The sequence below is a fragment of the Xiphophorus hellerii genome, chromosome 16 (genome assembly GCF_003331165.1).
Source record: "Xiphophorus hellerii strain 12219 chromosome 16, Xiphophorus_hellerii-4.1, whole genome shotgun sequence".
Lineage (NCBI taxonomy): Eukaryota > Metazoa > Chordata > Actinopteri > Cyprinodontiformes > Poeciliidae > Xiphophorus > Xiphophorus hellerii.
This window is the reverse complement of record NC_045687.1, coordinates 17844032-17870478: the sequence shown is the minus strand read 5'-3', so window position 1 is coordinate 17870478 and position 26447 is coordinate 17844032. Positions and strand designations below refer to the sequence as shown.

The 26447-nt window shown below is 39.2% G+C and overlaps 1 protein-coding gene across 1 annotated transcript; it reads right to left on the bottom strand.

Moving 5' to 3' along the window:
• Window positions 1-224: 224 nt before the first annotated feature.
• On the bottom strand, window positions 225-26447 carry cacng3b (calcium channel, voltage-dependent, gamma subunit 3b). The gene is made up of 4 exons (XM_032588180.1): window positions 25411-26447; window positions 6798-6881; window positions 4137-4277; window positions 225-3214 (listed from the first exon to the last, which is right to left on the bottom strand). The coding sequence occupies exons 1-4, from the start codon at window positions 25625-25627 to the stop codon at window positions 2703-2705; spliced, it is 954 nt and encodes a 317-aa protein (XP_032444071.1). The 5' UTR covers window positions 25628-26447; the 3' UTR covers window positions 225-2702.

Sequence of the window (26447 nt, the reverse complement as noted above, 5' to 3'; positions counted from 1 at the left end):
TAAACCCCGTTGAGATCTAGATCTCATTTTCAAGAGGGACCCGAGCAAAAAATTTGCAATAGCCTGCGTAAATACAAAAAGAGATTTTCCAACGTATTCTTTCATTCGTGACTATGATTTATTAAGTTACAACAGCTGCCATCAGGGCCTCAGAAGAGACGCAAATCAGTCGCACTGCAGGGTTTTTAGAAATGAACGGCCTGCTTAAGCATCTCAGCAGGATGTAAATCTGAACTTTGACGAGGACAGTGGAAACCCTCTCTTTTTATTGAGTGATTTATAAGTGGATATGTTTCGGGTCGGTTCAGATTAAGCAACAGGTAAAGCAATCCCAGACCATCACACTACCACCAGAGGGGGTCATCTGAAAACTGCATTATGTATTTACTCAAGTTAATTTGTCAGACATAAAATAATAATAACAAAAACAAAAAAATATCAGAAATCTGTGAGTGGGATACTACTGTATTTTAGCACAGCGCTGTATGATCTGTCTAAACAACTCTTTTTCTCTTCCCACTTTTTTTATGGCTTCTTTTTCTTTTCACACCTGCTATCAGCAATAACAGTACAGACAAATTAGTAAATGCTAGAAGACTTAGAGGCAATATAAATCTTCTTGTTCTTTTCAAGGACTTGATAAAGTCTCACTGGCACAGACACCTTTTTTTTATCAGTTAGTTGGCATTATTAAACATTTTATTAACACAATCCTCACACAGCTGCTGATAACTGAGCACTCTGACCTATCTAGATGAAATCAGGCAGCAGTCTTCGTATTTTCTATAACTAAATTGTCAAATTTGCCTTTAAATGCTATTTATAGATTCTCTCAGAGGTCTTCGGGAATGATTTAAAACATGTTTCCCAAAATGCTGGGATGTAGAGTAATTTCAGTCCTTTGCAAACATTATTACTAAAACAGCATGTTTACACAGGAGGCATTGGGGCAACATGTTTAAATGAAAGCAGCGCGTTTTTGGATGTTGTGATGGATTACATCTGTTCAGATCTGGCCTTACCGATGGGCATCCCCGGCAAAAGTATTTTTTAAAAAAACCTTAAAATAAAGCTGATCTCTAACCGCAGTAGCATAATCTAGTACAATTTTTTAGAAAGTCAAACTTTCGGCAGATTTTTCTGTTCATGATGCAATGCACTCTTATGAGATGCCCAGGTCGTTTGGAAGAAAAACAGACCCACATCATCACAGATACTGTGGAGAGCAATTAACAATTTTATAAAAACAATAATAACACAATTTTTCCCCAACTGAATAAATATATGAGAATTGAAGGTTGGGTTTTCCGAAATTTTGCAGCGTGAGATTATGCTGCTGCAATTACAGATGGATACATTTTAAGTCCTATTATACAAGACACTCCATTGGATTCAATGAAAGGAGCATTTCTGTCTCTTTTCACTTATGCAGCTGAAGCTTTTAAAGTTGCTCTAGCAGAAACAACGTCATGTTGAATTAAAGATATTGACAGGAGAGGTAGCGGGCAGACACAAAAGGTCCTTTTCTAGTTCGGTATGTGCAAATGTTTTTGTTTGTTTTTGTTTTGGCACTGCCTTAATGTATACTTCACAGCTCAGCGGTCTCCCTTACACGTTACCCTGAAATAATAACATCCAGAAAACCTAACTACTCTACAAGGAAGACAAAAGCTAAATCTACTGTTGCTTTAAGTACAGGGAAGATAGGGTGAGAGGAGGGTGTCAGCGAGGTGAAGTATGGGGCCACACGGAAAAACATGGAAGGCGAAAGGTGATTTGTGAAGGCAGACAGACAGATATCTGGTCGTGTGGAGTTTTTTTTTCTTTTTAGGTACAAAAGAAAATAACTCAAGAAGTGGCAGAAAAAACACAGCTGAGAGGAAGCACCAATGGATCGAACGTTAAGATTTGTTGAGTCACCTTTTCTGCTCACTCTCCAGCAGCTGATCTGCAGTCAGCCTCGGGCAAATCTAGGAATCACGGAATCAGCTCAATTCAGTTTCAGCTCAGTTTGAAGTCAGTTCATATGAAACAAGTAAACAAATGTAGAAATAATCACTTCAACAAATGTCAATGGCACAGATTTTCTTTTCTCTTCTGAACTCAGCCGATCCAAAACTGAATTAAGCCTTGTGATAAGTTTCACTTTCTCACTATTTAATATCACATTTAGAAAGTTCACTGTTCCCCTCCAGCTCTACTGCTACCCAAAATGACAGGAGAGAGGTGTGAAGATCATAGATCACACGTTTTCTCTTCTCTTCTGTCTTTTTATCAATTTCACATTAGTTGTGATTTGTCAGGAGAAGTTGTTCCAAGCAACAACTCTGTATGTCTTCTTCTCTTCCCCTTAAAAATGTCAGAAAGTCAGTTTATGAACAGGAAAATCATGAACCTAAATTGCTACAGCTGTCATTTGTAAGCGGCTACAGATATAATTTTAAGGTGTATCAGGCGTACATGAATGTTGGGAAGAACTTCTCCATCAAAACCCACCCTGCTACACACTAAGAAACTCTCAGAGCGCAAAGGATTCACAGTTCAAAGGCTAAAAATTTCACAGTTCACAGTCAGGGTTAATCACACCCCTTCCCAATCCCACAACCCTTCATATTCCTGTTTGTTTGCTTGGAATTCCACTGGATTTCTCCTCCTCTTCCTCTTTGACACTCTGATTGGGTGATATCTGCAGCCAGATTCCCTCAGACTGGTGTGGTCCTGCGGTTGGGGTCCTTGTTGTAGTCTTTAGTGAGCGTGCTGCTCTGGAGGAAATCCCTCTCCGAGTTGAGCAGCCCACCCATGCCGCTACCCGCTTTGCCCCCCGCATTGCCCGCTTCTCTCGGGTTCAGCGTGTACATGGGCATCTCGGAGGCGGCCGGCCCCGTGTAGCCGCCCTTCCCCAGCGGCGACGCGTCTCGGCTCGGGGCCTCAGAGGAGCGCATGCTAGAGCGGCGGCGGAATCGGTAGCGGTAGGAGGGGATGCGGCTGAAGGCGGACTTCTTTATGAGCTCGGTGCGGGACTTGGCGCGCAGCTTGCGGTGCTTCTCGATGAACATGTGCACCGCCAGCACGCCCACCATTTCCGCCATTATGAAGGAGAGGGCGCCAAAGTAGAAGGACCAGCCGTACGAATAGGACTTCTTGCTGTCACTCTGACCTGGATCTCCAGAATTGGCTGAGATGTAGACAATAATTCCAATAATGTTGCTGAGGCCTGGAAGAAACACATGGAGAAAAAAAACGCGCTTACAGGACAGACTTTATTTCACAATAATAAACAGAACTTTGAACTTTATGACGTCAACATGAGTCAAATAGCATGCATTTGAGGTGCCCGCTCTTTATTAACCATGAGTGTTTAACAGAACCCAAATGCAGGCACGTAGAAGGTGGAAGCAGGTTCCGTCACAGTTGTATGGCGCACATTTGACCAAAATAAGTCCCTCATTTCAGTTCTATGGTGGAGCTGATGGCTGGTGGAAGAATTGATTTTACCCGTTTCTCCTCTCAGAGTAAAGTAGGCATTAGATCTCAGGATTAGGCAATAAAACCTTCAAAGGGCCTTTCAGAGACAGATAGAGGGCTAATAAATGTTAGATATTTGTCATAAAACTTAAATTTACCCTTTAGCAGTAGAATAAAATTACTAGTTATTTGTAAACCGGAACGAGTTTGATTAATATTTTAGGTCTTGATTCTATTTTTTCTGTGATCTGATCTTGTTGACTGTAAATAATCCCGAGAAATATACAAATCTAAGGTTTTCTAATAACAGAGGTAACTCTCGGTTTGAGAGTGTTGAAGAAGTCATTAATTTGGGTCAGTTATTTTATTCTTAGCGCTGTAGCTAAGACGCTTTTCACAAAAGCTGGATGTAGCATGTACTGACGGGATCAAGCGTGAAGTGTGAAATTACCTGTCAGAAAGGGCAACATGTCGCATTTACAACCATGGACATCCTGTGACTGTTAAACAGTGGGGCATAGTTGGTGAAATGTGTCGTTTAACAATGCTATCCTGCTTTTATCTCTTTGCATCACGCCACAGATGACAGGTAAACGCCACACTCCTACACTGAAAGAGGAGCGAGGACACTGACTGTAGCAAGCAGAGGTAGACGCACAGTGATGACTAACCTGCAGATACGAAGAAGATTCCTGCGCTGAGGATGACATTGTGTCTGCTCCGGTAAAACTCACTGGCAGCCACACAAAGCCCCCCCAGGAACAACAGACCAACACTCATGATGGGGAAGATACTGGAGGCGCGAACGGCACCTGCATGCACAGAGGAAACAGGAGGAAGGATTGTCTCATACACACACACACACAAGAAAATATTTGACTTGAAATAATGTTTATTTTGACCTGATTTGAACAAATTGCAGATGGCTTGTAACGTGTTGGTGCGACTGTCACATCAGAAATAATGCTAAGATGTTGGAGTTTATATTTAAAACACATCAACATATTCAAGCTGCACAATTATTTTTAGTAAACTCTTATTTTAATAATTGATTATTCTATTTATTATTCTGACAATCGATTAAAGAGTTCGAGTTCTGAGTAAGACATATTTACAGACAAAGAAGCTTCTTTTTTTTTAAATCTTAAATGTAAAATGTACGTATTTTTTGTTCGGTTGTGGCTCTGAATATGTTGTTCTTTCATCAAATCGCTTTTTTTGTGTCTGTGTACTCTAATTAGCGATTAATTATTTACCAAATTAATGAACAATTACTTCAATAATAAATCGATTATGATTAATCTGATGAATTGTTGCAGGCCTAGTTTGACGATACATGACGTGGTCTCTCTTCACTGCCACGTGTTTCCGTTTTATCCTTCTTTTGCACAACTGAAAAGAAAAACTTGGGGGAAATTTCAGTATATATACCCTTAAAGAGTTGAACTTCCCTCTCAGAACAATACCACTCAAGTCTGCATTCGAACATGACGGTCATAGACTCAGTTTAAATTCACTGTGCTTGGAAACTGCACCACTTAGAGCATGCACTCAAGACACACATTTTGCAGTATGTCGACACACGCTCGACTGCGCCTGAATTCAGAACATGTTGATGCATTCGGAGGCCTCGCAACCAGAGAGGAGGCGAGAGAGAGAGAGATATGGATGGATGGGGAGGGAAAAGATGGCCAAAAACTCAGACAGATGGAGAGTCACACTGACATATGCACACTGAAATAATGAACAACAGAGAAGATGAATATGAAAGTGAGGCTGCAGCAGGGGTGAAAATTTAGAGCCCCCATATGTGAGCTCGACGTGATCACAGTGAAGGACGGCTGCAGACAATTTGTTATGTGGGAATCGTTCAGATGTGCATGTGTATCTCCTGCATACTTGTGTCGGAGTCGTGGAGTTTCAAAGAACATTTAGATTTTTAAAAATTTATTTAAAGCATTTTATAATTATTTTCAGCCTTATTGACCTCTGGAATAACAGCAAAACAAGCCCCGCCTATGTGGCCCACAACCCTGGGCTGTGTGTAATGCTGGTCACTAGGTCCCAGCTTCTTATTGGCTAATCCACTCTGAGTCCTGTGGGCTAATTGGCTGCCTCGGGGGGATGTTGCTCTTTGCTTAGTGGAGCATTGAAAACAAGACTCAGGCTGAATCCCTTTTTTTCTTTTCTTTTGTTTGTGCTTTCTGCTATTTCATGATAGCTGTGAAACACATCACATGCTTACACATTACTACATAGATCCTTGTACTCCAATATAAAGACTGAGGCTCTATTTTAGTAAAGGTTGCACATCTCATTTGGTGTTTTAAAAATGGACATGGAGAACCTCTAGCAGATATTTAGGGGTTGAGTCTGGGGGAATGTTTGACTATTTCTTCTGTTAAATACCCAGAATTGTATAAATGTAAAGGTAAATGACTTGGCAAAGCATTTTATTTTACCTCAAAAAGCCTCATACCTGTCATGTTCTACTCTACAGGCATGAAAGAGTCGAGAAGCAGGAGGCAGATAAACTTTTACACCTGGTATAGACAAGATTCAAATCATTTAGTCCCTTTCGTTCACTGTTCTCTTTTGCTCATCTCACTGGTTTAGTAGGAATTAGGGTGTGGAAAAAAAAACACAAAAGAAGGTTGAATTTGTGTTATAACTTCAAAATGATCACTCTGCTGACTGGTCCAAGGGTCTGTTTACTTTTAGAGTTGAGACGATTTTAATTTAAAATGTGCTAAAGAGTTAATGGTGGCATATAGTTTGTCAAGGTTCTCAAGGCCTTTGGAAGACAAACAGGCTCACAGATCATGAGGTGCTTTTCAACATAATAATCCATAAAAACCCAGGAATAAATAAAATAAATGACATGATTGCATTATTTTTCCAGGTTTTGTTGGGGTTTCATATGTTAACATTAGTTATTTCTGATCTAGGAATTCTCCTCTAAAAATGCATATTCGAATCAAACGTTGCTCGTTTCTAGAATTGTCAGCGTAAAATCTCACTACTTAAAACGTGTCTGCATCTCGTCTGCATGTCTTGAGTAGATGCGTGTTTTATTTTATGTCAAAAGGCAAACACTTGCACACAGTGGTCACCAGTGATCAGTGTCTTATTGATACACATACAGAATTCAGAGATAAATCCTTTTAGTAAGGCATGATATGACAAACTGGTGCAAAATGGGTTATGTGGATTTCCTGTATCGTCATGGTTTGATCTAAATCCTTCTCAGCTTTTGTTTCACATCTGATAGAACAAGTACAAAAAAGTAATTGAGTTGCATTATTACGGTGAAGTCAGGAGTGGTTACTCACGTAGGAGGTATTCAGCAGCATCCGCCTCGTAGTCTGCATCCTCTGGAAAGTGATCAATCTTCTTACATACGCCTCTGAATGTTCCTGCAGAAAACAACACGAGTCAGTTGGGATCGACGTTTCTTCATAAAACAGCGACGGCTTCCTTGATTGCAAGCATAAGTACGAGATCAGCTTTGGCAAGTGTGTGATGTGGTATTTTTATTTATTTATTATTTTTTTAGCTAATTGTGAAAGTAAGTTGTTGATGAATCCTTTGTCAAATAAATGACATAAATAAAAATGAGCTAAATGCAGTCTGAGTGTGATTCCTCACCATCAGGTATCTACACATAAAAAACACATCTACTGGCTTTGTAGCAGCAACGCAAGAGTCTCAGTCTGTACTTACAATTTGCTATGAGGTTCACTTTGTGTTACTGTGCATGGTCACATGGTTATGTCAGACAAAACTGATCAGACTATGAAATGAAGCAAACAACCTCTCACTTTATCCAGGCCAAGTTTCAAGCAGAAAAGGATACTCATTAATCTTTAAGCCCAAAAATAAAGTGTCCCTTTTGGGATGCGCAACATATCATAAATTTATCGCTTTTGTGATATTGCTTTATGCAATTTGCATATCCCAAATAACTGTCTGGACTACAAGTGCCATCAATTTGGGCTCTCTATGCCTGTAATATTTGGTGCGACATAAAAATTTTAGAGAGTAAAGAGGAAGCAAAGTCATGAAGGGCTGGGTTATAAAAAACTATTCTAAGCTTTGGTAATGTCCAAGAGCTCTGTTCATTTTCAAGAAATGGTCGTCCACCTAAGCTGCCAGGTTGCAAAAGGGGAGGATTAATCAGAAAAACCAACAAACGTATTTTGATCAGATGAGATCAAAATAAAACCTACAGACACAGCACACTGAGCACAGCCCTATGATGAAACATGGTGGTGGCCGGATCATGTTTTTCTCGAGTTATTAGAGGAGTGCAGGTAAAAGTAAATGGGAAGATGGATGGAGCTAAATACAGGACAATGCTGGAAGAAAATTGAGAATCTTTGGGAAGACTTGAAAACTGGAAACACGTCACTTTCACTCTGACAGTTTTATCTTTCAGCAAATAAGAATAGGAAAAATAATGAAAGTCTTTCAGCTGTAATTGTAACTAAAAGTAGTTCTACTCTCTAAAGTATTAACTAAGCAAAGCTGAATAAAAATACATGCTACACTTTTCAGATTTTTAATGTAAGAAATGTTGAAAGCATGTCGCCTTCTTCTTCTGGGTTGCCACTCAATCAAACAAAATTCTGATCAAATACATTGACGTGTGTAGCACCTTTTACACTAGTTTAGTCAATTGTCACATATACTGTATGTTGGTGCTGGCATCACTTAAGAATTAGTTTAAATTTGGGCTTCAACCTTACAAAACACATTCTGCTAGAGAGGAGCAGCTCATACATTTATGTGGTCTTATTTTATGGTTTGGTGAGGGTACAGCGTGCGTTGAGATGGAGCTAAAAATGATTAAAAACATGACCTGAAAGTCATCATCAGAAGAAAATTGTGAGGTCAGACAGAATTGTCATCTCTAATACAAATTAGAGGAGGAAAAAAAAAAACACACAACAGGGGACAATCGAGGTAGAGAAACTGCAGATGACAGAAGACAAAGCTGGAGCAATCAGGCTGTTTACAGGAAACACTAATGAAAAGCCTCATCAGACCAAGAACGCTGGCACACGCACACTCACGCCCACACGCCCCCCCACACACACAAACACAAAGTTACCACATTAAGGACAAAAACATACAGTCACTTAACAGACGTCAGGAATGGAAAACCAAGCTCGTTAACATGATGCATGACCATCATCAATTACGCGTGTAAGTTAAAGTCTTCTGCGGCTACATTTCTCTCTCTCTGTGTGTGTGTTTGTTTGTGTCGTATTAAATCGGATGCAGTCTCCTGCGAGCACGCCATGTGTCGCGCGGAGTGACTCATCCTCATCCCCAACCCTTTGCACGCATCCACCAGTGTTCCTGGTGTGTGTGTGTGTGTGTGTGTGCCTCTGGAAGTGTGTTTGTATGTGCCATGCAGATGTGTAACTACCTCTGGCGTGCATCCTCCCACCCATCATTCAGCCCCATTCACACATGGTCAACACCACAGGGGCAATGAAAGAGAGTGGGATGGAGGAAGGATGAAGCCGACAGAGAGATGAAGAGAGAGAGAGAGAAAAGGAGAGAGATAGAAAGAGGAAGGGCTGGCTGAAAGAGGCTTGATGGTAAAATGGCACAGGGGAATCAGAGAGAAAAGAGGGAATAGAGGCTGGCGATGAACAAATGAATGACTAAACCTAATGGCTTTTTTGCACTTGAAGAGGACCGAGTACCCACACTCAGAAAAAATACTCACAAATTGATTCATCCCAGCTCTCGCACTTAAGGATTAGAAAGTAACCTCCGACTCTTTTCAAAACTCGATTTGAAGAGAAATAACTTTTTTTTTTTTACAGGAATCAAGGTCTGTTTAGGTAGACATTAATGGATGCGCCATTCACTCCAGCATCTGAATACAAGCGTATGCGTAGTACCGCTCCTAATTCACAGCTCTTTCATCTTTTCATTAGCGTTTTTTTTCCCTTCTCTTCTGTTTAAAGTGCAGCGACCCATGATCTCAGAGGAACGTTTAAAACGATATTCACATCTAGAGACTAAAGGTCTTGCTGTATACTCACACTCCAAATGAAGTGGTTGCCATGGCTACATATACTTAAAGCTGATTTCCAGTCCCTCCTTCCCTCTTCTTTGCTCTCTGTTCTGTATGATGGTGATGTGGTACGAGGAGAAGGAGATTTTCAGTTTCCAAAGTATACTAAAAAAAAACACCCCCACTGTTTTAGGGCAGACAGTGAGAGTGGTGATTTAGTCAAAACAGCGGAAAATAATTAGACTGATAAAGAATGATCTATTTTAAAAAATGGAAATTGGTTTTAATAGAGAGTAAGTTCATCACTCGACAGTCAGCTAACTTTAACATAACTGCAGGGGGTTAACGATTAAAAAAATAAGGAAAGATTTGACCAGAAAAAAAACAAAAAGATTTCTGTGCAAAAGTTGGCATATTGAGAAATCCGGTAATTTGTAGACATTCTTACACCTATAGACTGAGGTCAGGTCACAGCAGTTGAAGGTCACGGAGGAAAACCCTGGAAAATCCAACTACAAAAATGATTAGTATTAGTGTGCTGCTTGGCATTTTAACCAGATTGAGTTTTGAATTACAGAACATTCAGTCAGGGAATCAAAAACCAACAAATATGTAAATAAAATATGAAATTCAACATGTGATGCAGTAAATCAAAGACTGATTAAAAGTTCCTGGACACTGAAAGTACAAACTAAAACGTGGCTCTACTTATTTTATAATAACTGTTATGAGCTCCTTCTGGTAGCTAATAGTGTATATAATTTTTTCCAAGGGGAGATTTTGCTAGTGCAAAAAAGATCCATTTATTTTAAGTAGCTTTGCACATTGTCAGCAATGTATGTGGAGGCTGAGAAAATCATAAAACTGTGGTGCATAGCAATATTGCAGACCATGCAACCACTAAAAAGATTTGTGAATTTAAACTGACATAAGAAGCACTTTTATCCTTCAGAATAAAGGTCTGCTCCTTTCCATCCATCCATCCATCCATCCATCCATCCATCCATCCATCCATCCATCCATCCATCCATCCATCCATCCATCCATCCATCCATCCATCCATCCATCCATCCATCCATCCATCCATCCATCCATCTTCTAACACCCTTGTCCCTAATGGGGTTGGGAGAGGTGCTGGTGCCTATCTCCAGCTAACGTTCCGGGCGAGAGGCGGGGTCACCCTGGACAGGTCGCCAGTCTGTGGCAAGCTTTATTTTACAAAATAAGAAATATGTTATTTTTAAAGAATAATGTCAAGCATTTTCACAATAAAAGCACTGGACTTCTGCTCAGCTGAAAGAGTTAAGTGTGTCAATGGTCCTCAAAGTTTGGATATTTTAATTCTGAATAGCTGGAGCTATTTGTCTAGCAGATGATTGCAAACTTTTTTCTTTGGTGGTGGTTGCAAGTTTACAATTAATCAATAATAAATTAAACGGGACTGGGGAGGAAAAAATGATTTAATAGTGTCCCTCTGTTTGACCCTGGTGGGTGATTTTTACTGTGTCGAACCAATTTTACCACAATCATTTCTGTTGGGTTTCCAAAAGAATGTTACAGCAAAGAAGTGAAAAATATCCAGTGAATGTCAGTGCTCTGGAGAAAAATGGACATTTTAAGGTGAAAGAATGGCCAGACTGACTTAGTTACCTATTCAGAGCACATATCTGGGGTTTTGGGTTGGTAGTTAATAAATAATAACATAATGGAGTCAGTGGAGTGTGGTTTACTACACCTGAGGTGAGCAACAATTTTAGAAGCTCCTAAAAGAACTGCTTCTTTACACATTAAATGACAAACTGCATTTCAAGTAACCACTTGGTTTAACCAGTGTCATCTAATGTGCAGACAACAGCAGTTTCTCTAAATTGGAGAGCAAAACTCTGAGAGTTGGAGTTGATTTAGAGTTAATTGAACACAAATGATCTGCACACTTAAATTCATTATTTTATGTGAACATAATAGTGAACATAAATACTGTTTATCTATCATATGGATGTATGAATATGTAATTGGCAGTAGTAGGGTGGAAGAACCCAACTATTCCCTCAGATGGTAAGATTAGTTTCATCTGAGTACAAAGCATCATCAGTCAGACCTGCCAGGTGTCAGGGAAATGTATTATTATTTATTACTCCTGCCTTTTAAAATAACAGATTTTCATCAAATGTTTCTGACGCACTGGATACAGAACACCCTAACACAACTAAATATGGATGAAACACACACACTTACTGAATCGACTGGAGAGTTGGGTCGGACTCTCCGGTCCAGTGCTTAACTGGTTTGAATCCTACATAAAGAACAGGGATTTCTTTGTTTCAATTGAAAACTTTTCATCAAAGAGGTCAAAGGTCACATGTGGGGTACCCCAAGGTTCAATCCTAGGACCCCTTTTATTCAATATTTATATGCTCCCACTAGCTCAGGTTATAACAGGAAATAATATTAGCTACCATAACTATGCAGATGACACACAGCTCTACATTACGATGTCACCAGGTGACTCAGAGCCCATCCAATCACTGAACAGATGCTTAGAACAGATAAATGTGTGGATGTGCCAAAACTTTCTCCAGCTGAACAGAAACAAAACTGAAGTTATTATTTTTGGACCTAAAGAGGAACGATCTAGAGTCAATGCACAGCTTCAGTTATTACAACTGAAAACTAGCGATCAGGCCCGAAACCTGGGAGTAGTGATGGACTCTGACCTGAACCTCCAGAGCCACATAAAGACAGTTACAAAGTCGGCCTTCTATCACCTGAAGAACATTTCCAGGATTAAAGGACTAATGTCTCAGCCAGATCTAGAGAAACTCGTCCATGCGTTCATCTTCAGTCGTATTGATTATTGCAACAGCGTCTTCACAGGTCTGTCCAACAAATTAATCAAACAGCTGCAGCTGATCCAGAATGCTGCTGCTCGCGTTCTCACTAAAACCAGGAAGATAGAGCACATAACACCAGTTCTAAAGTCCCTCCACTGGCTCCCTGTAGCTCAAAGAATAGACTTTAAAATACTGTTGTTAGTTTATAAATCACTGAACGGCTTAGCACCACAATACATTAAAGATCTGCTTTTATTGTATCAACCTTCCAGACCTCTCAGGTCTTCCGGTTCTGGTCTGCTCTGCATCCCCAGAACCAGAACCAAACGAGGAGAAGCAGCTTTCAGCATCTATGCACCACGAATTTGGAACAAACTTCCAGAAAACTGTAAAACAGCTGAAACACTGACTTCTTTTAAATCTCAACTGAAAACCCACCTGTTTAGGATTGTATTTGAAATGTAATCAATTACAAATTTATTGATGTAACTTGACTTAATGATTGATTCTATATTGCATTGTGATTCTGTGTTTGTTATGATGGAAAGCACTTTGAAATGCCTTGCTGCTGAAATGTGCTATACAAATAAAATTTGATTGATTGATTGATTGACATGAACTGACTGGTCACTTCATTAAGTACACCTGTCCAGCTGCGTGTAATCTGAAGAATTTTAGCAGCCACTAATTGGCAGCAAATCAGAGGATGCATTTAAGCAACTGGAAGCGTGAAAAACCAGTTGCTGTACCAAATATTCAGAATTCTGGCGCCATCCCTTTCAGTTAAGAAACAGAAAGTGAAGCCACAATTCACCTAGGCTTACCAAAAAAAAAAAAAAAAACAGATTGGAGAAACTTTGCTTAGTACAAATTTTTAGCAGCAGCATTCATTTCATAGAATGCATCCATCTTGTCACATTGGGCCCTTTAGCATAAATTGAGCATCGTTTAAATGTGGCAGCCTTCCTGCTGACCACGTTTATTCCTTTTTTCTGCTCGTTTCTTTCAGCAGGATACCGTACCATGTCACAAAGCTCAAATCATCTGAAACTGATTTCTGTTCTTCAGTGAGAGTCGATGAATCTCAATCCAACAGCTAACTGCAGCTAATTGTAAGTCAACATCTACGAAGGCCTAAGGAAAATTATCAATATGTAATTAAAATAAAATTAGTCTCAGTATTAATCCATGGGGAAACCCCATGTGATTATAAAACAGGACATCTGACACCACTGAGCACATTGCACTGTTCAGGTATCATTCAACCTTGATCAGTAATCTGGATCATTTAAGTAAGAGCGCTTTAGTGGTTGCTTGTATATGAAGCCCATTTAAAGTTAACACCAACACTTTCATTTACAACCAGAACAACTTTAACTTCAACTTACCATAAAAAATGTCTTTATACATGTTTTTAAAAAAAATGATAGAAATTTATATTGTATTGTGAGGTAAGCGCAAAACAAAGATAATCTAACAGAAAAATAATAATTAAAAAAAAACGGTTCTCTGTCTTTTTAACCTGCAGTTAGCATCCTCCACAACCAATTGATTTTCAATTCATTGAAAGTTTATAAGTTTATCCAGCTCTGGCTTGGTGAAAGGTTGATTTGTTTTGTACTAGGTATGTTACGCCACAATGTTACCCTACAAAAACAGAATGTTAAAGACAGAAAAAGAAAGATAAAAACACCCAGCATTGCTGTCTGTCAAATCCCTTCCTCTCTTGTTGAGAAAGCAAGATCTGCGTAGGTACATATGAGTAACGTATTTGTCGGCTCCCTAATATGTTTTTGTTGAGCAATCTCCGAATGCTTTATCAGCAAGTGAGTCAACTGTTGTCACATAGATTTACGTCAAGTGTCATAACCTGTCAAATTCCTTTTGACCACTAAACAGTTCTGCATGCACACACAGATAGCAGGAGTGCCTAAAACCGGCAGATAAAACCGGATGAAATGTGTTGGGAAAGATTCAAGCGTTTTAACGTCTCTCATCTAATTTGTCCTACTTTTCTAAGACATTTATCAAGATCAAATCAGTTATTTGGAAGTCTGAAAAAACTGTGAGGCACTAAAATTGGCTTGTGAAAGTAAAACCTCTCAGTTTGGTCTCACTTAGTATGTGAGGTTAAGATATTAAAATCAGCATTCAACTTTTCTCTGAAGGGCAATCTCCATTTTACTTTCAATAGATGAATAAAATCATTAAAACTGATGCACAAATTTGCCCTTTTCAGGACAGATGAGGGGACTACTTTATATTTTTTGTCTTCCACATGTCATTACTTGCTCTGACTTGGCATTTTCTCCTCTTCAGGCTCATTTCCTGTGCTTTCTGCAGCCGTTTGCTACATGCACACGTACCAGTTTGTGAACTCACACTCAAAGCTCTTAGGTCTCTCAAGTTGTCAAACCCAGTTGGCTAAGATTCCCTCCCTCGCTCCTCAAGAAGTTGTGCTAGACTATTTAAAACCAAATCCAAAAACCATTAAGGCTCTTCAAAGTTTTCTGGCTTTTCCTACACAAGTGACCCAGTTCTTTATATTTCCACAGCCGTAAGTTCTGGCTCTCACACTGATAGACTAACTCTTTCTTCAGAGATCAGCTGGCTGGTATTGTGAAGCGCTCATAAAGTCATCCTCAGTTTGTTTTTAATGTGTCAATATATTAAGCTAATGATAATAGGGCGTCTGTTTGCAAGGATACTGAGATCAAAAGTAATCTGTAAAGTTAAACTGTCTCCCTGAACAGCAGTCCTCCACAATAATTCACACAAAAACAGCCGGAGGGCCTAATGTTTGCCGGATGAGATGTTTACACTGACTAAATGTTTACTTAGGTTGTGGAAAAGTGAACTGGTTCTATGATGGAGATTTCTGCTGAGACTGACATAACTTTAGTCTCAGCCACATACATCCAGACGTGCTCACATCCATACACTGATATGCAGGAGGGTAAGCAACTTGAATTGTTTGGGAAATCGACATGTAACATGTAGAATCTAACCAATAGCGTTCTGTCGCACATCAGGAAAGGGGCTACATAAAGTAAGCAAAACATGCAAAGGCAATTTCCCACATTAGTTGAGATAAATTCAGATTTTCCTCACTCCTCACTTGTTCATGTGTACTTTCATCTCTCTCAGCAACCTTTGGCATCTCTGATATCCAAAGTAATCTCCAAAAAATTATTTTATTGTACACAATTACATACCAAGATCAAGATAACTTGATATGTTTTCTTAATTGACCACAGGTAGCAGTGGAAAAAACTACAAAGACCTCGAGCTGGGACTGTTGTCTACAATTGAGCTAGATAACATTACTCATCAGAGTAGCAGACCGACGTTATCCAGTGACAGTCTTCATGTTTTATATGTTCTCTGAGTTCAACCTACGTCGATCAAGAACACTTGTTACTAGAAAAATCTCTGCAGAATGCCATAACTAAGAAGGTAATTCAGCAATTACAGTTACATCTAAAACATACAAGACACCAAGACCTGATGACCGGATTTGGACACCGTTGTTGTCGACAATACAGGTGGGCCATAGGTTGCCATACATAGAAAAAAATTTACATTTTATATTGGACAACGGTTTTTATTTTTGTGGGACTCTGTGTAGTCGCTGCATGTCTTGGACCACTTTGTGGTTGATCTGCAACATTTCCAGTTTTCTGAAACTTGCAAATACGTTTTACCACAGTGTCACTTGTGACGCTCGTTCCATGTTTTCTGTTAAGGTTTTGTGCAACTATGTGACAGCTTCCCAATCCAGTCATCAGTATAATTTCAATTCTTTGCTCTTTTGTCAAAAGCATCTTCTTGGGAATCTGACATACAAAAGAAATATACATTTTACGTTCTCCTATGTATGGAAACTTATGGCCCACCCTGTGTATAAAGGATAAAGTCCACTCATCAAATGATAGTAGCCTCCAAACAGCACTATAAAGTTTCCACTTTACAAAAACCAATACATTTTCACCAAAGTACATCTGTCAGATGTGTCACAAACTTAAATTCAAGCATACTCAGCAGCAGGCATAAAAAGGCAGATTTGTCTAGTCTCTAACGTTCATTAACTGTATTTAGTAATTAATAATAATAGTTGTCTGCGACAGACTGGCAACCTGTCCAGGGTGAACCCTGCCTCTCGTCCGATACGTTAGCTGGAGATAGACACCAGCACCCCCTCCCGGCCCCACTAAGGACAAGGCTGTTAGAAAATGGATGGATGGACAGATAGATGGATAATAATAGTTATTTTTAGTCATTTATTAGTGTTTACTAATAAATAGGCCAGCTATTATAGTGCAGAACATTAAAGTTGCTCCTAAAGACCTTCTCTTAATATGTTGCTGTTAATATGTTGCTCAAGAATGTTGCAGTAATGTTCTTAAAATGTCCATTTAACAAACATAAACAAGGACGCAGCTGTTGACATAAAATACAGACAAATTCATTTTATTTTAAACTTGAAGAACTTTTATATATATTTTTTTGTAGAGGCTAAGCATTTTTTAAATTTATTTTACCAGCTATGACTCTAAGTCTTTTTGTGATGTAACAAACACCCGAAATAACTCATAAAATAGTGCCTTGAAACAAGGTTAAAAAGGAGACAAACAAAAACAGCACTGTTAGCAGAGACACCCCCATGACCAACTAGCCAAGAGGTGCCAGATGTTTGTCCTTGATCTATCTCGCTCTCACAAACAAGCAGCGTGTGTGCAGAATAGTCAAACTGTTGGGATGGCCACTGACTAAAACGCCACAAGTCACCATTTGAGTTGCCTTACAGGGCAGTGTAAGCTTATCTACGAATCCATACAGCCATCACTGAAATATCTGGAAATGTTAAAAGGCTGTTCTGGTTTCAGGTTTCTTCAATACATTAAATGGAGAATAAAAGATGGCAACAAAAAAAAAATCAATGGAGCAATTGTGCATACAGTCAGATTGTGCTGGTCAGTAAAGTGGTCAGAAATACAATAAGAGCTGGTGCCTTTTAAACTCATACAGCTGCTTGTTTGAAATCCTTTAAAGGCTTCTGACATCTGATGGGAAACTGTTCAATCCATCACCTGGAAACCCAAAGGCTGGAAAAACTGCAAACCCACAAATACATTTCCATCTGGCCTTCATGCAACAATTTCAAAAATAAAGCTACCGTTTATTGAAAGACATAAAAGGCCCTCCACACTCTGGAACACGGTGGTGGCAGCATCATTCTTTAGGGATGAATGCCACACCCATTTGGATTTTCATTTTTTAACATGTTGAAACCTTTATGCTTTTCACTCCATAGCACAACTTTTCACTAGTTTCTTTTATGTCTATGACATAAAATTGTAATTAGATGCATTCTGGTTTCCAATAGTTGTGCTGGAAATTGATAAACAGTTCAATGGGTGTAACTGCTTTTGTTTACTCTTGGTTTCTGCAAAGCAAATTCAGATTTAAAAGCCTCAAATTTGACAAATTTCTTATGTGTGTGGAAGTCTGCAACCCTAAACAGAATAAGTTCTTATTGAGAGATCTTCAATATACAAATGGCGATTGCTGTGTTTTTTTGTGAAGGGGACAACCTTCCCCACTCAGGCTGCCCTCAATCGGTTGACTTGTTTTACAAAAGCTGGAAGCATGTGGCCACATGCACTCAACATTTAAATGGCTTTACGAGCCAGATAAGAGAAGAGATGAGAAAGGAGTGAGCCAGCGACAGGAAAAGAAAGTCGAAAAGCAGAGCAAATTGGACCGCTTGTTTCCTCAGAGTGCCTCTGACAGCTCAGTCTGGGTGACTGTGCCGCTTTCTCTCTGCTCCTCTACCTCTCTCGCTCTCCCTGATTACCTCTTTGCGGGTGAAGGAGGATGGGGGAGCGGGACGGAGGGGGGAGGAGGGACTAGTTTCCACGGTGATGCCTGATGAAAGAGAAGAAGGAAGGTTCTGCTCAGCTGCGCACCTCTTCCTTTTCTCTCTCCTTTCCCCTTTTTCATTCTCAAACAGCAGGTCCTCCTTCTCTTCGGCTTCCTCAAAAACCTCTCTCTGTTTGTGTTTCAGTTCTTCTCATTAGCTCTTCTCCTAACATTTAGAAAACATCCTCTCATTCCATTCAAGTCCCCTGCCTCATCTCTTCTGAGTTGCTATCAGATTAATAAATGCTTGTTCCAGTTGTTAAGAAAACTGGAGACCAGCGTACATTACGCTGTTGTACAATGTCACATTTCCAAACGGTGGGAATGAGCCCACATTCTTTAGGGAGTCCAGAGTTGGGAAGCTGTCCGCTGTTTCATCCAGCAGCCGGGGGCACTGTCATGAGGCACACTGACTAAAATGCTAATCGAGAATTAGAATGCTATTAAACCAAACCACGGTGCCACAAAGACAAAAAATATCCCGAGGCTGAGTAGATGAAGTCCCTCTGCACTGGTGTATTTTGTTCACCAGTGCTTGACCTTCACTGTGCTGAATGATTAATGTTCATAGTGTAGCACTGAATCATAGTTTTCAGTTAATTCCTTTAAATCATAATTTGCGCTGACATTTTTCAATGTATTTAAAGTTTAAATTAGTATTCAAATATCCCAGCCTGACCTGATTATAACATTATTTAATCTCATGCAACATATGCTCTGTCTGCACTGATGAAGATTCACCTGGACATTGTATGGTGTTGGAAATTACTCTCTACTCTCTGATCAAATTGGCAATTAATTATATGACCTCTTGAATGCACACACAAATATGAAATTTCTTTGGCAGACACTCAGTTGATTAAAAAAACAAAATAATGCAAAATAATGTATTTCCGAGCTACATTCATGGAAATAGCAACACACCCTGAACCTGACACAGTTGATAACTTTGAATTGCACAACTTTGATCCCAGTATCAAAGTTGTTCAATATGGGAGAACATCAGAAGCAACATAAGTACTTAAAAGACATCACAGATCCTTATATTACAATAAATCTGGATCAATTTCTTGATTTTAAATCCCGATCATATTTTTTTCAGCAACATTACAACGTTGCAATATTAGAAACTTGACTTGAATTGACCAAAACTATTAAAAAGACAGTGCTACCATGATTAAAATTAATATTTTCTTTTAATATAGGCATTTATTTTCAGTCCCTTCTCTTCTTTAGTCCGTTTAGATATGGTGTTCCCCATAGGTCGCTCTCAAGCCCCCTGTAATTGACTCCACATTCAGTTGAAACAATATATTTTACAAACTTTTGCAGTTTTACATTGATTAGGACAATACAATTTTATGTATGTTTATAAGATGATAAAAGAGTAATGCATTTATTTTTACTTTCTTTGTTAAGTATGTTGGTGGCAGCCTGACGAAACAGTGTTTTTGAGCTGCTGTCTTGAGATGCATCCAATCATTTGCCTCAGATTAAAATGTTGTTAGTTACTCTAACAGAGGCTTACATCTCACAGGAATCTCAGTGCTTGTTGACACCTGACTTTGAAGGTAGAGGGAAAAAAAATACTCTCTTAGTATTCTGGCAGTTTGCTAGTGCAAATACTTCTTGGTAATATTAGCCGACCTAAAATGAGAAGTGTTTGCTCTATTTTATAGTCGGACAATAAGAAAAAAAATGTTCTTTTTTTTTCTTTTTACTATAAATGTAAAAATCTAGTTTCAACTATGCATTTATGTTTTCTTTTCCATCTTCCTTTCAGTCGTGATCATGAGTCTGGTCACCATTTAAACCTTTTGTTTTTTATTGTTCCTAAAACTACCTGTATCATACTTGTTTCTTCACGTTGACTCTTCAGCTGTTTCCACATCTCCCTCCACCTCCTACCCAGCAAATGATGAATATTCGCCAGACTATCCCTGCAGCACCACATGAAGCTTAAAGAGCTATTATCTATCTCCCACTAAACCATCCTTGCACCTCTTCTATCTTCATGCCAGTGCCCCTTGCTGTCAGGTGACACTGAAACACTCCATTTCTTTAATCGCCTGTTTCTTTATGCTGTTTTTCTTTTCATGGTGATGCCGTTCATTGGATCCATTTCTGTGCTTTTAGTGCTCTTCTTAATCTCTATCACAAGAAAACGTTAGGTTAGGAACAGTGTGGCCCCTGGAGATTTACTAGAAACTGAGGGCATGCATATCTCATCCATCACTTTTCACCCACTTCCCTTCTCCACCCCTTTCTCCCTGCTTCATTCATGAACATTCCAGTTTCTCTTCATTCATGTTCCCCCCCCCAATGATGTCTCCCTTGCCCTCGTTTTTTTCCACAACACCTCAGCACACCTGCAGAGACAACAATTTACTGCTGCAAGAGATTTCAAAATGACCACATGCTGTTACCTGGCAAAGTAGCTGCACACATTTACAGCCATTAAACACAACAAATCCAGATAAATAATGTCTGCAAGTCTAAGTGATTATCTAAACATACTTGTTATTTGTGGGTATAAAAATACCTCTAACACCCTTTTTCTGGAGTTTTTAAAGAAATACGTCTTTGCAGATTTAGGAAATGCATATTATATAAAGCTGCTAAGCCAAAAAAAACAAAAAAACGTTGCCACCTGGCTTTAACTGAGCGAATAGTAAACAGATATGAGGAATAATTACTGCATATCTAATTATCTGTCAGTTGTAAATAAATTATGTGACCTCAACTGATGCAATGAGTAGCTTCTCATCTCTTAAACCACCAAGTCAAAAGACACATCCATGGTTGTGGAAAAGATGTCAGTCTACTTAAGAAGAGTCAAATCATTGGCACCAGGCAAAGGAAACATCTAAGCAGATTGTCCAACACAATATTAAAAACAGGAAGGAAAGACGGAAACCATCGTCTTCTAAGAAATGCAGGTGAAAAAAAATTAGGAATGTTTGGGAGTGAATAGCTGTTCAGCCATAAGAGAACCACAAATCAGGCAGGCAAACCAGATAAAAAGCCTAAATTTGCAAAGATTAAACTCTTATTTTTTTTCACTTTGTTTAATTTGCTAATCCTAAAAACAAAAACAAACAAAACAAAACAGAAAGCGTAGAAAAGACCCAGTGATGATCCAGTTTCAAATTTCTGGTTAGTGAAAATGTTGTATTTTTAAGACTTTATATTGCAAATCAAATTCAACATCACAGAACACAATCTTTTAAGATGTAAGGTAAATAGAGTAAAATTTATATATATTTATATATTGAAAAAAAAAAATAGATGTGTGGTCACTATGGGAAAAAAAGCCTAAAAATATAACAGGGCATGGCCAATGTTCTGCAGCTAGTTGTGTAAACGTGAGCAAATGTACATCCACACGTCTCTCTGCATTTCTCGCTGGTGCGTCTGTGCATGTGTGTGCTTGACATTGTGCTGACATTGAATTAACTTTCCGCACAGCTCTAACTCAGCTATGCTTATATGGTGGCTTGGGGATATCCCAAATTTTCTCAATTTATTCATGCAGATACAAGGATGTGCATTTGAATTTATGCATGTGTGTGTATAGGTGTGTGTCAGTGTGAATGTAAATGAGTGTGCTCCTTTAAAGCTCTGTACCTGCACCATCTGGCCATATAATAGCCTTCTTTGCCCCCCAGAATGAGGCGGTTATGCTTGGCAGTGACTTTCACGCTGATCCATGCATGCACGCATTAATAAGAATGGGATGGCACTGGAGATGCATGCCAAATATTAAAATATTAAAATCAGACATTTTGCAGAAGAGCAGCAGGACTGAAAAATTTAATCATTTTAGTTGTGAGTCTCAAAAAGTGATAAATTACTGCATCTGTCCTTAAAGGTAGTTTATTAAAGTTCCATTTGTTTGCTCTAAAATGTAAACCAATCACTTCATCTTTTGCTCTTATTTTAATTCAGTTCAGTTTATTTAAATGGCATGCTAAGATCTAAATGTTAGTTGGTGTTAACGACATTCTAAAGTTGAACTAAACTAGAGCAGAGCAAATTTAAAAATGAAACTCGTGTCAGATGTGTAAAATAAAAAAAGAAAAAATTAAAATCCCCATCACCTGAAAGAAAGTCACGTGTCTCCAAGAAGAACGTAAAAACAAAAATGCAGTCAACATCTACCACTGATTACCACCAATATTGTAACTAAATCAGAAATAAAAATATGTGTTTCTCTGCTGGTTAAAGACTTATACAATTCCTGGTTTGCACACAACACAGAAGCAAAATACCAAGTAGCTGTGAAAGTTAAGGAGATTTCTTTTTCGCAAACTTCTAACATCGCACCCTGTCCACTATTGCTTTTGGTAGGTGGTGCTGTTAATGGAAAAAGTATAATTTAGGCAGTTTGAAAATGCAATACATCAGATTAAAGACAAAAAAGGTTAAAGTAAAAAAAACAAAAAAAAAACTGCTACACAACCCAGAAATTCTTTTGCACTTTGTTCCTGAGATTTTCTTTTGATTTAAGGTGGTTTTGATCATTATGTCTTTAGGGTTTCTAAAAGTTTTTTGACTCAGAAGGCAAAAGTTTTTTTTATGGACTTTGGATGTCTTTTTACTCTCATGTATTGAAAGAAAAGTGTATCTATCCTAGATCAAAGGTATATAAACACCACGGGTTTAAAAATGAGGAAAAAAGTCAGAGTCAAGAGATGCAACCAACAAGAAAACACCATTTCATTATAAATTAAGCGAAGCAACGATGCAATCAGGATGGCTCTGGGCATCCCCTATAATTTTCTGGGGCCTTTGCTAGGGGACATATATATTCTTTCATACACAATGAGCTGGACAATGTTACTGAAGAGACGTAAGTCAGATTTTCCTTCCTGCACCTGTTAGTCTTTCTACAGCTTCAAGCCATCAACTAGGTTTATCTTATTGTGATAGTATGAGGAGTACCAACACAAAACATAGCATAGTTGTGAAGTAAAAGAACAATTACACAAAGCCTTTAAAATACTTTTTCAGATAAAAATGTAAAATGTGTCATCGGCACATTTTGGTCTGGACTGACTTGGCCGATATGCTTAGATTTAAACCAGAACCATTCTGCTAAAGAAAAGTAGAACCCAACATAATACTGCCAACACCATGTTTACATTTTGCAAATAGAGCAGAAAACTTTTATTTTGGTCTAATTTCACCAGAGTTACTTTTCCATATGGTTAGATTGTCCCCTTCATGTTCTTCTCCAAACCTTTTTACAAATATAACATGACTAATAATTGTCCTATCAGCAGAATCTCACAAAAATAAAGGCATGTATAGATTTTAGAAAAAGGTCATGTCCATCAATTTAACAGAAAAACAGCAGAGCATGTCCACGTTTTGAAACAGCTCTCATTTTTGTCTCTATTACAAGATTCAGCTGTCTTTCATTACGAAACAAAAAAATTGCCAGCAAGGTCATTGGCATCAAGCAGCCAGATTTGTCTCAAGTCACTTGTGACATTGTCCGCTGTCCTGAGCAACCACTGAACAGAGAAATTTGAGCTCTGACCCTCTGACAGAAGATTTAAACTGCCAAAGGCAAGAGCTAAGCGGATTAAAAACTCCCTAAAGCTATCATTTAGTTACACAATAAAACTGACTTGTTTTCAAATATAACATTGAAGCTTGATGTACGAAGACAATTTGTGACATTATTTCAGTTTGTGACGTTACTGTGATTTAGTGTTTTTACTGGTGAGTCTGTGAATGTGAATTTTGTTCAATTCCCTGCTCATAGCTCATTCCAACTGAGCTATGATTCTCTGCAGCTCCTCCAGTTACAACAGGCCTCTTGGCTGCTTCTCTGGTCATCGCTCCCCTGCACAACTTTGTCTTAATAGGTTTACAGTCATGTTTCCATTATCAGATGACAAATTCAACAGTGCTATAGGATATTTAAAGGTTGGGAAATTGTTTTATAACCTAATAGTGCTTTACCAGTTTCTCTGGTCTATCTGCTGTGTTTCTTGATTTTCATAACGTTGTTTTTTCACTGACATTTAAGTAAATGTAGCTGTCCTTACCCAGTAACAATTTCATGTTGGAGCATCTAGATAATATCTATAAACAGCTATGCTACCATGTGCATTTATTTGGAATAAAAGTGAAAGTTTCTTTGTTGTCTAAATCAGGTTTTTAGACTTTTATAAGCTATTTTAGAAGGTATGGATAGTGATATAGTGGCATAAACTGAAATTAAACTCAAGATTTCTGTTCTACAAGCATTCACTGTTCACCTGTTGAGCTACACAAGAGAGTCCAATAGTTTTACTGCCCATCCTGTGGAGCGCCTTTTTAAGCAATTAAAAATGTAACTTTATTCTTAATATGCGTTGGAGACATCCTGTCAGTGCTGTGAGGGTGATATAAAAGGCACAGATCTGTTGTCAATATATGAGAGCGAAGTGGTTCTGATTGGAAATCACCATTCAAGCTCTACCGGAGTCTTTTTTTTTTTTTAAAACAAACCTTTGTGATTTTCTTCTTAAGCATAAAATTATGTATAGTTTTCTTTCCACTTGACTAACGGCTTCTTTGGATTAAATAGACAAATAATAGAAATACATTTAAGTATGTGGTCGTAATGAAACAATGGTTCCAGGACATCAACACTTTTAGAAAAGCAAAATAAAAGGCAAAGTGTTACAACTTCTGTGTTGGTATGCTGTGTTCAACAGTTGTTTGCTCCATTCACACCAATGTCATTCAGCCAACGATCTGTTAGGAGGGAAAGCTGTCTGACACCTATTTTTTAAAAATAAATAAATAAAAGATACATGCAGATCCACGTCCCGCTTAGTTATGCTTCTGGCCAATGACACTCCTGTCTCAGTCCTGAGGAATGCCAGCTTCAAATGCAGGGAAGGGATTTCCAAGGTCCTGATAACAGGCTGAGCTCGCGTTCGTGAAGACGAAATAACACCGACTCTCTTCTGGTATCGCAATGTACGGGAAAAGGTGTCTGCTTGCGCGTTAGAGCTGAGAGCTGCACACAAACGCACCAACATACCCCATGCACACGCGCACACAGAAAGGGAGAAAGACAGCTTGGACCGCGAGACAGCCAGCAGCCAGTCAGCCAGTCAGTCAGCAGCCAGTCAGTCAGTCAGACTGATCACGTACCTTCCAGACAGCAGGTTCGCCAGAGGCCGGAGTGCGTCATCACCTCCTCGTTCTTGCGGCTCGTGTCGTTGTCGCCGCTGCTCTTCACGCGGCAGACCCCGCGCGAGTACAGCCAGTAGTCCGTGCCGACGGCGATGGTCATGAGGCTGAAGGCGGCGAACGCGCCCACCGTCGTCACGAGCATCTGGACGCCGCGGTCACACATCAGCATCTTCATATAGGCGGCTCCTTGGGTGCCTTATTCCGTCTCTCCTCCACTTCTTCTTCTTTTTTAAAAAAATATAGATTCACCCTTTTATTTTCCTAATTTCGAGACTTGGAGAGTCAAAGAGAGGAGCAGGGACAGGCACTTGAAAACTGAAAAATTATTAAATATTTGGCGAGCAGTTGGAGGAAAATAGCTTCGGGAAGGTGGGAGGCTGGCTGAAGCGACCACCGGTTGTCCCCAACAGCTCGACACTGCCCACACTCACTCAGAGCGGAGGGTGATGCCACATCCCGCCTTTCCTGGCCTCATATGTCCCAGTTAATATTTTTTAAGCCTTCTTTATTTCTGTCGCTCGTCTTCCCAAATAACTCACCTCTGTAGGTGAAAACGCCTGTTTTCTATAAACAGTTTTCGCCCCTATCTCACCTCTGGGTTTCCTCCTTCGACCATGTCGCTTTAAGCGGAACAAAATCCCATTCCTTAGAGGAGGAGGACCTGTAGGCTATCCATGGTGGGTTTATTGACTCGTCGACAAATTATTTTTCTCCTCTTCCATGTCAAAAGCCGCCACAAGTCGTCCAGACTCGCGCATGCAAAACGTTTAGTGTTAGACACCAAGAAATCATCGACTGTCCAGGATGCAGGCTGCTTAGATGAAAAACGAGTAAAACGCTATTTCAAGTTGGACTGGTCGGTAACAAGCCTGAGCCAGTTGTGCCCGTTGGTACAAATGGAAAAAAGAGAAAAGAAGAAGAAGAAGAAGAAGAAGGAAAAAAAAGATAGCGGTTGCCTCCCCCTTGTCCTCCTCCTCCTCTTCATCCCCATCCTC

Excerpts from the sequence above, each read along its gene's own strand:
- cacng3b (XM_032588180.1), bottom strand. The coding sequence starts at position 25,627 with ATGAAGATGCTGATGTGTGACCGCGGCGTCCAGATGCTCGTGACGACG. Across the intron at positions 6,882-25,410 it reads GCGAACCTGCTGTCTGGAAG|GAACATTCAGAGGCGTATGT; the intron begins GTACGTGATCAG and ends TGTTTTCTGCAG. Across the intron at positions 4,278-6,797 it reads TGCTGCTGAATACCTCCTAC|GTGCCGTTCGCGCCTCCAGT; the intron begins GTGAGTAACCAC and ends CTGTGCATGCAG.